Genomic DNA, 16,324 nt, shown 5'->3' on the forward strand with positions numbered 1-16,324 from the left:
ATGTATTGAGTTTGAAAAATGAGAAAACTAATCAGTCAGAGATATTATAACTAGTCAAGAGTTTCTAGAATTCAATTCTCTTTTTTCAGACTGATAAATTCAACTGAATTTCTCCCCATAATTATTGTCTAATAAGAGGAACTTATATATACTAGTTTTGGGCTTGGATTCTTTCATTTATAGTTCTGTTAATTGTGATTTTTCTGAAATTTTTTTCTATTGAAAACACTTCAACAGTATGTTGGCAATCATGCACAACAAAAAAGTCTTCATTGGATACTTAAAATAAATTAAGGTGCTTCTTATTATTGTAAGAGTAACTTATAGTATATTAAAGGTGATTTTAATTACTTCTTTTAAGAAATAACAATTTTAGGTAGGCAATTGTGAGGAAAATTATTATCATAAAAGCCAAAGCCACATGATTCTTCCATAAACTCCAAGGTGAGAGATAGATGCCCTGGTTTGTCAAGAATTCTTCACCAGTACATCTGAAATTCAACACAAAAATATATGACTATATTCCTAACATCTTTCAAATTGTTCTCAATATAGTTGCTATTCCTTTGTTAAAGAAGTCTATAGGTCATCTAAATATTCAGTATCTGTCATTTCATAAGTAATAGCTAACAGTCATTGAGTACTTCAAATTTTGCTAGATATATTAAGCAACCTGTGCCTGACAGCTTAGTTAATTCATAAAACAATCTAAAGGAATATAAATATTATGCATATTTCAAAAAGGAGATGATGCAGGCTTAACTTACTTGGCCAAGTTTACAGATTCACACTATAAACCAATTTCCTAGGCTTCTCAGATTCATCTGTTTTCAAATCTATAATGCTGCTCTCTTCAAAGGAAATACTGATCAAGTAAATTCATTTTCTCCTGGTGGGAAAACCTCAGTTTTGATGATGACAACTCTGTCCCCTGTTTATATGATCAAAGCTCCTTAAATTCTGCTTACATCACAAGATAGTCATCAAAAAAAATAGGCTAAGAATTCTAAAACCAGAACCAGGGGGGAAAAGGGCTTGTGAACAGAATTCTGTTCTGTCAGCTCTCACACCAATACTATAATGAGTATTGCAGATAGTCAGCAACGGGAAGATACCAGCAGGTCTAGGATCAGTCTCAAACCTTAAGTAGCAGCTAGAGGAGAGCAGGATGGAGTGCCTCTGTCAGAGGTGAGAAAAGCACCTGGGCAGGGCTTACCAGTAGCCAATCCAGACGTTCACAGACTATAAGCCCTTAGTAAACCATGAAAATAGTCTATTACAAATTCAAATATTCTGAAAAAGAACTCATTTTTTTCACATTCGATAGTATTTTACTGTTAAGAGAACCAGAGTTACACAACATGTTCACATACATTAGTGCACAACAACTCACTTTACAAGTTAGAAAACTTAGGCTTAGAAAGTCTTATTGACCTTGAAAGGATCCTTACCAGCTCTAAGGCCAGGGACCTTTCCATACCATACTATGATAGTAAGCAAACCCAATGTGACACTGGATGCAAACTTACATTACATAATTGGAACAGCTACTGATTTCTGTTGTATTGAGTTCTGGACAGTAGTTTCATCCCCAAAATTCATTGTGTTGCAAAGCCTAAAACACAAGGGGGAGAAGGGCAAGATAAATAGTGTCAAGGGATTATCACAATTATGCCCTCAAGTTTAATGTTTATGATTATTTCTAAAAAATATTCTCTTTCTTGCCATGTCTTTGCCACAGCAAAGTACCTAATTTTCCCTGGAAATAAAGTAGACTAGGGTTGAGATGCTGGTTCCCATTGGATAAGAAAGGAGAACTCTGGTTAGATTAGACTGTGGTTACTTCCTTCTCTCCCAATTTTATAGTTTGAACACTATAATTAAAATGATATAACAGTGAAATGGTTCTGTGATTGGGTTTGGAATCTCTGATGGCTTCATAACTGTGGCATGCTTGGTGGCTAGGAAGTTTCTGTGCAAAGACACAGAATGCCTGGCTACTAGGAAAATTTCTGTGCAAAGACATGGTATGCCTATCTGCTGTAGGAATGCTCTGCATAAGGAGGATCTGTGCTAGAGTCTTATCAGCCTCAACCTTGACCTCAGGCTCACAGCTCCTGAGAATAAACAAAACTCTCTTGTTAGACAACCACAATGTTTCACCAAGCTCCGTTGCACGTGAACCTGTCCACATAACAGTAAATTTAAACAATGGACACTTGAGAGCTACACAAACCTCTTAACATTACATATTGCAACTATAGCATGCAAGTGAGGAATAAGCTGCATAATGTTACTTATTCTGTAAGCTGCCTAATGACACAACGAGCAATAATGCACTACTGATGCCAATGATCTAATGAAACTTATTGATATAAATAAATAAAGCTGACAGCTTGGCTATTCTGCTATTCTGCCTCTGTATCTTGTCTCTGTGTCTCTTTTTATTTTCCTTACATAATAGAGCTCAAAGAATATTGCTGATTTATAATAGCAATCTTCGCTTATTTATTTTTTCCAATCCATTTTAATTATGATAGTCAAAAATGTAATCATTCTATATTGACACAGGTTATTTTGGAGTTGAATAGCTCATGAAAGACAATATGGTTTTGAGTATTATATGATTTTCGTTCTGTTCTAGTTTTCCTTTTGATATAAACTATAAATTCTAGTCTCATCCTCTCATTTACTTCCTTATTTAACTAAAACACAACATGTTTATCATCAACTTTTATCTTCACATTTTACTATGAGATTTATCTATGACTTTCCTCTTCCTCAAACATCGGGGTGACTGGGGAAAACCCCATGTGACTCCAAGAACTTGTGCTAACTGAGGCTAACAGGAGAGTTTCATTCATTGCTCTTGAAAGGAGACTCCCAAATCACAGACATTCACAGCTCATGGCTGGGGAAATGAGCTGGTCAGGCTTTACTTTGCTTTTCTCATAGCTTGGAAACACATGTACTGTAAGAGAAGAAGACAACTTACCAAATAGCCATAGTGAGGGATACTGAAGTACTCAAGCCATGATAGCCAAGGTGGAAGAGGAGTGAAAGTCAGCAATATACCCAATAAACCCTATAAAAAGCAAAGACCATGAATCAGAACCCAACTGGTGATTTTATGAAGAATTCTAGATAATACCCTTTACAACTTTCAACTCTACAACTTTCCAAACATTTCTACTAGAATCAACTCTTTTCATATTCCTTCCAGTTACTCTAAAAAAAAATCTTCATCGTTTGAATGTGTATACACCTCTGTGTATCTAAGGTTGTTTATTATTTTAAAGGAAGGACCATTTCCAATAATCTGTATAATATATACTATTTGGATGATCTAAAATTATTAAGACTATGTCCTCAACATTCTCTGTAACTGCACACAATGGAAGTTTAAGAAGTAGTCATTCCTTGATACCTGAAGGGGATTGGTTCCAGAACCTCAGTTCACAGATACCAAAATCTTCAGGTATTCAAATACCTTATTTTTAAAATGGAGTAGTATTTGCATGTAAATCATGTACTTCATTTTTTTACTTTAATATTACTTCCTATATATTTCAAATCCTTTCCATATTCCTTAATGATACTATAACATAAATGCTATATAAGTAGTTGACAATACATATTTTATGGCATAATGACTAAAAAATGACATTAAGAATAATTTGAGGTTCAGAATGCAGGCTTCAGATTACCCAAAGCCTAGAACTGATAAACACAATAATATGATGAAGTACAGCAGAAAATATGGTCAATACTTCCATTTAAAGCTATCAGAAATCAATATTACAATAGAGATACTAGGAACGACTTCTCAAAACACAAGGAACAGCTATGAGGTTCACACAACACTTGTCCTAAATGGTACCATTTAGGTGGTACTTGGTACCACTAGGATAGCAACATAATGACAACGTTGTATGTCTGCCCACATTTAGATCTGACCTAACCAAGTGCTTCATATAACACATACCATCTCTGAGTAATATGTGGTTTCATGACTATGGTTTTAAGGTTCTACCAAGATCCTTTACACAATATTCAGTCAAAGCATCCAATAAATCAAACAATTCATCTGTATTTATTAAAGGATATTTTATTTATTAGATGAAATATAAACAAGACATCACTTTCTGAATGAGATACATTGTAGTTGACAAATTCAGAAATGAAAGATTTACACTTTGACAAGAACTTATGCTGATTATGTATCACTGAAAGACATCTATTGTAGCAGAGATGACAAGTGCATTAATTGGTTAAGCACTCCTATTTAGTCCATGTCATGGAACAAAAATGTGAGAACTATGTTGGGGATATAGCTCAGTGGGTAGGGTGTTTGCCTCATGTGCACAAAGCCCTGGGTTCAATCCCCAGCACCACACACACACACACACAAAAACAAACAAACAAACAAACAAAAACACCAGGGGAACTTGTTCTGTTTATCTGTTAATTCATCTATGTGATTACAAACTTTAGGGCCATGTGAGATTAGAATTAAGTAACCATTATAAATAAAAGATAAGCAGAAATACTTGATATAGAGATTCTTAGGAACACAAAAAGGGAATCACCTAGTACTGTGGACTTTGGAATTTTCCAGTATTCTTAAAACACTCCTTTTCAAAATACAGGACCCAGGTAAGACACCCCTCCCCATGCCACACACTATTACACTTCTCAAGGAGCTTCACATTCACCTTGGAGTTTCAATGCATCCAATGAAACTGTCTCCGCTGGTTAAACAGCTGGGAGTTCTCTAACTCCAGCATGAAAAGCAGGTAGAGAGTTTACTGTTCTCATTACTGTGGTTTCTAAAGTTCAAGGTCTTATTCAATGCTATCAAGAAGTATCTTTTAAAACCTCATCACTAAAGACATATTCATACTAACGACATTAGAACACTAGCAAAATAAGCTTGGATAAAGTTAAGAAGGAAAGCTGGTAAATTCTCTAGAATATACCTCATCTAGGTCTCCTGGAAGCATCCAAATCCCATGTATAGAATACTCAAAGTAGGTTTTAAATGACAGGTAAAGGTACAAGGAAGAAAAAAGGGGAAATTTCCTTCTGAGAGAAGTACAGTTCATACTCACCAGCATTAACAGATAATAGGTACTTAAAACTGCTACTATGAACAAACGTTGATATGAACCTATAGCCAGTAGCAGGGAAGCAGTTGAATAGTACACCATCAAAACAGTAAGCATCGTGATTGAGAAAACTTCTGCCTCCAGTTTCAATCCTTAGAAAGAAAAGAAGGGTTTAGCCCTGCTGCCTAGGTCAATATGTATTCAGGATCATTTACCATGCAAATAATGCTAATATTCAGAGAAATTAATACCTGAATGAAGAAAGTTACCCAAATCCAACTACCATGGGCCAGCAATTTCAATTTTCACCTATATATAATTGCATGAAGTTACCACACAGATTTCTTTTGTACATTTACCTCCAAAGCACTTTTCCGTATAGCACCTCTGTTTTCCTATGTGGAATTAGGACAAACTTCAGAACTACTTAGATGGAGAGGCACAGGCAACAAAACTGGTCAAATTATACTGCCTTCTCCTATACTCAGACATCACCACATTGCTCACTATTTGCTGTCACTGCATTACTGAAGAAACAGGGATCAGGTTTCACAACTTCAGTGGTTTTAATGCCTGGGGGAAAGAAAGGAATCTCCATACCTAAATCTCCCAGACAAACAATCACATGGCTCTGTGATAGAGAATGGAATAAGATAAGTATACTTTAAAAAGTGTACCAAGCAAACATTCATTATATAGTTTAATGATTTGGAACAGCTATAAGAACACTGATCAGGAGTCTGGGGCCTAGATACCATGACCAATTCCTTATAATACACCTCTTATTTGTAAACTGGAAGTTTTGGGTTCTTATACTATAGTGTGTTATCATAAATAGATATTTCCAGTGTATGTGAGAAAGAGAGAAACATATAGAAATTCAGAAGCAATGACCCTGGGGTAAAGTCTGAGAACAATGCAACAATGATCTATTGAATCAATAAACCCCAAAGTAACCATCTTTCTCTCATTATTAAGGGTAGAGGGAAAGAAGACATGTATACACAGATTCTTTACTTTTCTATATGTCTCTGTAGACCTTATCAATAATGCATACCAATCTAAATTTTATCTATATACAGTCACATGTTGAGAGACAAAGAGAAACAATATAGATAGGCAATAACTATCACAGCTCCTCAGCATAGTGTTGTTTTTTATAAATTATATTTCTATGTTTCTTCATGATACATGGCATCTTGGTAAAATGAAGTTTTGTAAATATTGAAAGTTCTGTTGAGTAGAGCATGGGGCATGTGTGCAATCACAGTTCTTCAGCGGACTGAAGCAAGATGATCTAAATTTTCAGACCAGTCTGAGAAGCTTAGAAAGACCCTGATCAAGACAAAAATTTTAAAACAGCTGGGGATGTATCTCAGAGATAGAGCGTTTGTCTATCATCCATGAAGCCATTGGATTGATACCCAGCATGGCACCAAAATCAAAAACAAGAAGCTTCACTTGGGAAGACTTGACAACAATACTCAACTGAATGGCTATTGTTGAGCATGCACAATGGATACACACTTCCCTAGTGGCGGGAAGTGTGTACTTCTAGTTGTAGGAACCATAAACATGCTTGCAAAAGAAATTGGTTTTAACATATAAGCAAAACTAAAGACACATTCTCTTTGTGTTGTTACTTACCTATTAAGAAGTATGCTACACAAGTACATATAATTGGCAGCAAACTCCTGGGTAGTAATTCAGATACCAGTTTTCCAAAGAAGTAAGATGACACTTCATACCATCCACTAATAAGCTCTTGTCTACAAAACAAAAACACACACCATGCATCCCATATTAGTCCAAGGCACAGCTCAGTGGAGACGCTGCTGTCCAGGTTCCTGCTGCCACCAGGTCTGCCACCAGCTGCCCACAGGCTCCAGGCTGACCCTCCCACCCTGCCCCCATCCCTTCTCCATTGCAGGTATAGCCTCCCTGGAGGTGGGACACAGAGTCTGCATCTCCTCACTCTTCTCAGATACCCTGCTTCTCCTCTCAGGCTGACTCCCTCTTAGTAGTACAAAAAGGGCCAATCTTAGCAGTAACGGAAGATTTTCTTCACTCCAATTCTGACCCTGTAAAAGATGACACTGTTATTCTCCAAGGCCTCAAAGCAACTTATGATCCCTAAACTTTTTATACTTCTGCTACTCTCATGTTAGAAAAAGAAAAGGACTTCTCCCTTCAACGATCACCAAGCAATACACCCATCAGCTACCAAACCCTCATCTTTCTTCTTCCTGATGTCTTTCTCCTGAAATTCCACTCTTCCACCAGTATCTTCATTCCTTCCCTTTCTGATAATTCCAGTCCTTGGCATATAAATAGGGTAAAATATCTTCCATCTTTGAAAGCAGAAGAAACAACCCAGTCTGCTTTTTAGTGTAAGACTGTCCTCTTGATCTTTCCATTCCTTCATCCACTAAGGCCAACTGTACTCCCACCTCCAATTGCTAATCCTACAACTTAACTCTCTACCAAGAACTTCAAACTTTTCTTGCAAGGGTCATGGTGGCCTGTTATTTGCAAAAAACCTAAAGATACTTTTCAGCTCTTTATTGCTGGCTTTCTCTGCAGTACTGCAAACTGATGACCACACCTAATTCTGAAATTTTGTTTTCCTTTGGTGACAGGCCCCACAAGCTCTTGATTTTCTATTTCACTCTTGACTGCTTGTTTTCAATTAATTGTGATAACCTGCATACATATTTCAAAAGCTCATGTTACACAATGATAAATACATACAGTTTATATTTGTCAACTAAACAAACCAAGAAATAAAAGAAAAATACTGGTAATCCTCTGGGTAACACCTTTGACCCAATTATAGATCCACTCCCAAAATAGAAACCTACTCACCCAAAGAACTTCTCCAGTTCAACACTCTTTCCTCCTAACAGGCCAGCCAAACTCTGGAAGATAGTCAGTGTACAGAGTGCCTGGGCTCTGCCAGGACAGAAGAACAAACACAAAAAAAATCCTCAGTCAATTCAAAGCTATTAGATCAGCTTTCAACTCACAGGATCTCCTTCCACAAATTATATAACATTTTTCTTTAAAATAGAGTCTTTAGTATTTTGTAATGGCAGCCTGAGCTATCTGGTCAAAGAAATACCATCACCTTGAATTCAGTGTTTCTCTGTTTATATTTTAGGAATGAATGCTTGGCACCATTCCTAAAATATAAACAGAGAAACAACAAACTTAATAAACTCCTCAGATGCTTAAAAATTTAATTAGCCAGTTTGATTTTAAAGTTGAGTCAAGAAAATGGTGAGACATGTGGAAGAGAAATGCCAGATGTTAGAAGGAACCCGCACTCCGTTCCTTCAGACACACAGACAGCACACACGTCAGCAAAGCCCGACAGTCATCCTTGACCAGGACAGCCACCTTCCTACAAGGTCTTCAAAAATAAATCAAAGGGATATAATTTAAGAGGAAAAAAAATTCTGTGTACCTTTTCAGTAAAAGAATTGTGTTTTTTTAAAAAAATATATATATAAATTTTATGATTATATACCAACCTCCTGGAAATAAGAACAAGCTTCTCTTCAAACCAACTTAACTGATATGAATAATTTTTAATTGAAACATTTTGAAAAAAAGATAATGTAGTACATCAATTAAGTAACATAAAAAAACAAGAGAAATAAAATATTTTAAATATAAATTCAAGTGAACAATTCCAGCTATATTAAAGGAAAAACAGGAGTCCAGAGACACTCCATATATTTTCTTAATGCCTAAAGAATGATGAAATAATAGTACCTGTAAATGTGTAAACATGTAAATGTTAATATGATAATTAAAATAAATAGGAAACAGCCATGCCTAGTAGATAATCAACTACATAACTTGGAGTCCAAAAATATACCTTATGTAAACTTATAAGCTAATTTGAGATGCATGGGATATAGCAAAGATTCAGTTCAATATAGCTAATGATATTATAGTGTTCATAACTCTGAGAAAAAAGACAATGAAATTCGTTCAGATACATAATATGATTTATTTTATATTACTTTTTATTATTACAGAACCAATTCATTCTAATTCTTTATAAGACAGTAACTCACATTTGTCATATCTAGTATTTATCTGATTGATTTTAGTTTTTAATTTCAAATAAATCAAAATATACTTGTGCATATATGGTACAAAGTAGTGATACTATTCATAAATATGTTAAATAATGAAATCAAGGTAATTCAGGTGATCTCTACCACCTCAAATATTTATCATTTTTCATGGTGAAAACATTTGAAATTTAATCCAAGCAATTTTGAAAGGTATATTATTATTTAGCATCTTCACAGCAATGAGCAATGTATCTCAAAAAAATAAAAAAAAAAATATGTGTCTCTTCAATCTGAGACTTTGTACCCTTTGATCATAATCTCCTCATTCTGCCCATCCCTCAGATTCTGGCAACCACTGTTTACTATTCTATTCTATGCTTCTAAGAATTATTTAATTGTTCTGGAATGTATGTATAAGTGAGAATATGTATTATTTGTCGTTCTGAGCCTGGATTAATTTACTTTCCATAATATTCTCCACTTCCATCCATGTTGTCACAAATGACAAAATTTCATTTTTCAGGGCTGAACAGTATTCCATTATGTATACATACTACATTTTTTTTCCCCATTCATCTGCTGACAGGCACTTTGATTCCTTAACTTGACTATTGTGAATAGTGCTGCAATGAACATAGGACTGATGACACCTTTCTCACAAACTGATTTCAAATAATTTCCATAAATATCTAGAATTGGGATTAGTGGAATCATTTTAAAATACATTTTCCAAATTTGCTTAGCCATAACTACAACCTTATAAAGCTATTAAATCAAAGGTGCTCACACTCTACATAGGATTCAAAGCCAGTTCTTACTTATACAGGTTAGAGAAAGTGCAAGGATAGTACTTGATCCCAAAGAAGAACAAAACCTTTGGCCTCCCTAGCAATTTCAAATGATAAAGGACTGATAGTCACTGCTAGAGAGTGCTTTAAGGACATAGTTTCCAAAATGATGCAAAACTACTGTTTTCTAATCAAAAGAATAAATCACTGATCACCCCAGGAGGGATTAGGTAAGCCACACACACAGGCTACTTTCACATAGCCAAATGCCCACAGAAAATGTGAACAAAGGTAAGTCAAAAGGACAAATTAAAATAAAGTTGATGTCTAAATTCTTCAAAAATAATCTCAAGAAATTGACCAAGATGCTTAGCATAAACAATGTTTTTTGGAACTGGGTGTTGAACCCAGGGGCACTTTACCACTCAGCTCCAGCCCCAGTCCTTATTTTTTGTCTTGAGACAGGATCTTGCTAAGCTGCTGAAGGTGTTCTGACTCCACCTCCCAAGTAGGTGGGATTATAGGCAGTACCTGGCTCTGACGTAAACAATTTACAAGAAAAAAAATTTACACTGATATACAGTTTCAGAGGTTTCAGTCCACCCTTGGCTGACTCCTTTGGTTGGGGTTAAAGCAGAATATTATGGCAGAAGTGATGCTGGAGGAAAGCTGCTCAGCTCATTGCAGCCAGAAAGCAGAGAGAAAGAGAGAGGAGGAGGGGCCAGGGAAAAGATCAACCTTCCACCAGGGCATGCCCCCAGTGACCTGCTACCTCCAACCAGGTCCCACACCCATGAGTCTTTCTAACTATCAATTGATGAATCCACTGGGGAGAAATGTGCCTTCATGATTCTATCACCACCTGAAAGCCCCACCTCTGAACACTCCTGCATTGGGGAACCCTTCAACACACGAGAGTTTGGGGGATAGTGTAAATCTAAACAATGCTCATTCTTAGTTTAGGAAATAGCCAGCCTTCTCCATGTATCAAAACAGACTCGACACAAGCTTTTACAATCACCCTCTATAATAAAATGGGGATAAGACCATACAGCCCCTTTGGCTGTTTAGAGGTAACCTTAGGCTCTGGATGACAAGCAGCCATCCCATCAGGTAGCCACTGTATGGTTCTCCATACGTGAATTATGAGGAAAACCCTGGGTCTGGGATGTTGCTGAGCACCCATGTTCAGGACATGACACAGCCAGTTAAATCTCTCATCATGAGGAGAGATTAAAGGACACATTACAGTTGAAACTAGGCAACAATCACAACAAGTAATATGAGTGCTCCACACAACAGGAAAAACTGAGTCCTGTCCTCTTATCTGACACTCCTATGTTCAAAAAAAAATCAAAATTCAAAGAAATTGACTCACTAGTAACAACAACAACAACAGACAATCTTGATTACATCAAAATTAGAAACATTTGTGTGTCAAACACACTACCAACAGACTGAATAGATAACCCAAAAGATAGGAGAAACTATTCACAAATTAAGTAACTGATAAAGGATCAGAAATCCATAAATATAAAGAACTCCAAGTCAACAATAATGAAAAAATAAAACAATTCAATTTTTAGAAAGGCAAAAGACTTCACAAGATATTCACCAAAAATCCAATAGATCTCTATTATTTACAAAAAGAAAAATGAACAAGTTCTGGTGGGGACGTGGAGAAACTGGAACCCCTGTCTGCTGCTGGAACAATGGAAAATGGTGCAGCTGCAGTGGAGGACAGCATGGCAGGTCTTGGAAATCTTAACAGAAAGTCCTTATGACCCAGCCATTCAATATACCCCATTGAGGTGAAAGCAGAGACTCACAGAGATAATTCTACTAATAGCAGTATTACTCACAATAACCAAAAAGGGGACAATGACACAGACTTTCATCAATGGATGCATAAACAATATAGTGGACAATTAGTTGGCCTTAAAAAACAAATTCCAACATATACTACAGTTTGGATAAACCTTGAGAACATTATGCTAAGGGAAATAAGCCAGTCATATGCAAAAAAAAATATTATATGACTGCAACAGAGAAAGTCAAAGATGGTTGCCAGGGGTTGGGAGAGGTGGGTATGGAGAGTTACTATTCAATGGTATGAAGATTGCATTTCAGAATATGAAAGAAAGGTCTGGAGGTGGATAGCAGTGATGGATGCTCAGTATAAATGTATGTGATGCCACTGAAATGTACATATACAAATGGCTGAAAGGGTAAACTTCAGCTTGCATATAATTTACCACACATATGCATACATGTGTAAAAAAGAATATTGACTCTTTCCTGAGTTTTGCATCATACTTATCATAAATCCAAATTCTTGAATGGATGTCTACAAGCTTGAGTAATGCAATGGCATTTTGTCAAAATCAAGATCCAAATTTACCTACCTATGGTAGATGTCAGTACAATCATGTTTTAGTGCCAGGAAAAATGCACCAATGACCACTCCCAGAATGACTGCCACAGTTATCTTTTCAAAAAGAAAAATGAACATAAAAAGGGTAAGAATTTCAATTAGAGTTAAGATTTTTCATGTCACTTATTATTATAATATATATATATATATATATATATATATATATATATATATATATATATATATATATATATATAATCACATCTCTCCATTTCAATAAACACTTTGATGGTGTGGCCAGAGTCCCTAGGAGAGTATAAAGCAGTATATGTTATGAAAATGCTATCTAAATTAGATGGCAAATTAAGGTATCTTTTCTTCAGGGAATTGGCAGGACAACAAGTAGACTACTGGACAAGCTAAAATTACTCTCAGTGTCCACCAGGCACTGCCAGTTAAGGGTCCAGTTCAATTCAAGTACTGAACCCACAAATGCTACTAAAGTTAACAGACATGCAGGGATCTGGGGAAGTCATTTGGGAACAAATGAAAATCAATACTATAACAGTATTAAAATGTGAAATAATCAGTGAAGGACATTTATGGCATAAAGGAAAATGAAATTTAAAAAAAATGAAGCATGATCTGTAAAGAATAGTTTGTGAGGACCCTAATCTGGAAATACTTACAAATAAATGCTGATGGTTCTACCAATGTGCAATATAAACAGGTAAACAAGAGTCTTTAACTTTCATACAGTATACCTTTTAAGAATATTCAATTTTTCAGTTTCAATACTCCATATTCTTAGTTTTTTTTCATTCCAACTTGACATCTTATACTACCAATAAGTATTAGGATGATTCCTATAGTTTTCAAATTTTGTTTTCAAACATTTAACAAAACAAAGAATTGCATGACAATATCATGCACACTTTTATGAGGTTACACATATTATTCTGTCTTACATTAAAAAAAGAAAACTAAGCATTAGTAGTGATAATGGCCATATATATGAGTTTTGTGCATCTGGTTTGTTTTAAACACAAAGATGAAAAAGGAGTTCTCCCAAAATGTTACTCAGTCTTTGTTCAAATATGTTGAACCAACATTTCTCAAGGATATGTTCTGAGGGATGTCTATAGCTTTCACTAAAAAAAAATCTATAGATGTTCAATATGTTAATAGAAACAATGATTCTCAGATTGATAACAATGTCTTCCAAATTGATTTAATCAGGAAAACTTTAGCACACTGAATAAACTCTAAATAATTTTATATAGATAATTCATTTATTCTAAGAACTTCCAAACACAACTGCTGGCTAGAGGTCAAGTCTGAATTGTATAAATAACTAGTTTAAATCAAAACATAGCTATCAGGTAACAGATAGGGTCTTATCAGAAGGAAGCCATAAAACAAATCTATCTTAACATTTTAACAAATCTATCTTCAAAACTGAGGCAAAAAGAACACTCCAGTTTAAGAATCCTAAACCACAAGGATCATTAAACTATGCTCCACAGGTCAAATGGGGCCAACTACTGTTTTTTTTCTACTGCCCACAAACTAATAACAGCTTTATAAAGTAAAAAAAAAAAAAAATACTATGTCTTTTGATAGGAGATTTATATGAAATTCACGATCAAAGTTTTAGGAGAATATAGCCAGGTTCATTTTTTTATGTATGACCTAAGGCTGCTTTCACTCTAATGTGAGAGGTAACTACCTGAGACAAGGACTATATGGACCTGAAAAGCCTAAAATATTAACTATTTGGCGCTTTCCACAAAAGAGTTTGCCTCTTCCTATACAAACATTCCAGCATTTACAAAATTGTTGAGATTTGTCTCACTAAACTCAGGGATCTCTAAGAGTTCTACCCTTATTCTAGAGACTACTATTCTCTGAATATTGCTGGACTTCCTTTTGCAGAACTGAGTTCACTGATGAGACCAGAAGGCTGAACACCAAGCCTGGAGGCACTGGGTTTCTGTTTGCATCTTAAGGACACCTAGGACCAAATGCACAATCCTGGTGTATTTGCAAGTAGCTATGTCCTAATCATACTCTGTCCAGAACTACTACTTTGAGAAGCAAGTAAGAAACATAATACATAAATCATATGAAAGAATGAATGGATTACATCACATTGTTCAAAAATATATAATGCAGGTTGATAGATCTAAGTCATCTGACATGCTTCCAAATGACATCAAATTTGCTCTGAAACAGTAAAACTTTACCTTTGATTGGTAGGACATAAAACTGTCCATGGTCTGAGAGAAATGACAGATCAAAAGCACAACAAACATTTGCAGAAATTGACAATCTGACTCAAATACAGATGCAGGCAATAATTAAATATGAAAATTATGATGGTTAATGTTAAATAGTCAGTAGTACTTCATTAGAGCCAAAAAAGGCCATCTTTCAGTACTCAACTGAAAATCAATGATTGATAATGTGCATTTGGTCCTAGGCCTCCTTAAGATGCAGACAGAGGCCTAGTGTCTCCAGGCTTTGTGTTCAACCCCAAACAATCAGCTAAAATGATATCCTTACAAATGACAGAAAATGAACTGGAAGTTAGAAAAGCTTTGTATGACACAGGGGATAAAAACAACAGAAAAACCTTGAGAAGTGATAATCAACAATGACCACAGAGCTAGCCAAAGAAGAAAATTACATTATATCATCCTAGTTAAGAGGGTTAACCTGAAAGTGAATAGCCTTGTTAAGTCTGGTTACTATCTGTGCATAAAATGCAAACCCTTTGAGGTATCTAGTGCTTTCTAAAGTTTAAAATCTCTCAATAAGGAAGGTGAATTATAAGGAACAGCACGTTGCATACAGGACCCTCCACCAGACAGTGGGCAGCCCAGACAATGGTCAGCCTAGACAACCCTCAACTGTATTCATTAACATCAAGTTCTCTCACTGCCTCATTTCAAGGGCAAAACAACCCTCTTGCCCCTACTGCCTTTTGTCTGCCGTCCCTCTTCTCCCTCCATTGGTGCTTAAATTTTCTGTATAGACCTTTCTGCAATCTGATATATCAATTATCATGTTTCTACCCTCGTAACAAATGAATTGTGTGAGAACAGAAATGTTTATTTTTACTCATTTTGTGTACTGCTTTGTGAGTTCCCAAAATGCAACACATGATCTTGTGAATGACTGCAAATGAAAGTGGACAGCTATGCAATACCCATACATATCTGAGACACATTGTCTTTATTTTTTTTTGAGGAATTTTTTTTTTTCTACTCAATATTACCCATTCTAATTTGTCTAAGTCAACAAAAATTTTGGGTGAGGTAATCCAAGAATCACTAAGAAACTTTCCCATAAGTAAAACTTGTGATTTGTTGTTGTTGTTGTTCTATTGGCCATGATTACATACCAAATGAACCAAGGATAATAAGTGAATGGAAGAGAATAAACCAATTCCTGAAGTAGATCATATCAAAACCATGTTAATTCTACAGGGTTATTTCACAGCATAATTAAAAGAGTCTCAGGGCACCTGAAATATGTTTTCCTCAGGATCTCTCAGCAAATTCTTGAAAAAACACCAGACAATCCCCATCTGAACTGATGATAGAAGGAGGTGATATAGGTGGTCTCCTTGAAGGCTGAGCTCCTCTTCTTCTGACCACCTGAGAATTGGTCTAACTCAGCTTTTGTTTCTCTGTAGATGGAGGAGTTGAGGTAAAACTCAACTAATGTTTCTATGACTGGTATTTTCCCATTGGAAAGCTCTTCAGTCTCGCTGACTTTCAAATAAAAATGAATAAAGAACAAAAACACTACTATCGGACAACAAGTTATTTAACCCATTTTTCTATGACTCCTTTCTTCAATAACAATTTGATTTTAGAGCCTGAATATAAAAATTACTAGCTTTATTGCCACTTTTCACATTAGGAATACACAGGTGAATGAGCTGGCTACTACTATGAC

The 16,324-nt window shown here is 35.5% G+C and overlaps 1 protein-coding gene across 1 annotated transcript; it reads right to left on the reverse strand.

The window, feature by feature from the left end:
• Window positions 1-404: 404 nt before the first annotated feature.
• LOC308632480 (broad substrate specificity ATP-binding cassette transporter ABCG2-like) lies at window positions 405-15,950 on the reverse strand (the record flags this gene model as incomplete). Its single annotated transcript, XM_081264574.1, has 8 exons — window positions 405-491; window positions 1,530-1,615; window positions 2,996-3,085; window positions 5,112-5,260; window positions 6,756-6,877; window positions 7,974-8,060; window positions 12,390-12,472; window positions 15,888-15,950. 7 exons carry the CDS (start codon window positions 15,948-15,950, stop codon window positions 1,586-1,588), a joined length of 624 nt encoding a protein of 207 aa, XP_081120700.1. The 3' UTR covers window positions 405-491; window positions 1,530-1,585.
• Between the last annotated feature and the right edge of the window lie 374 nt (window positions 15,951-16,324).

Source organism: Spermophilus citellus (genome assembly GCF_964194105.1).
Source record: "Spermophilus citellus genome assembly, chromosome: 13".
Taxonomy (NCBI): Eukaryota; Metazoa; Chordata; class Mammalia; order Rodentia; family Sciuridae; genus Spermophilus; species Spermophilus citellus.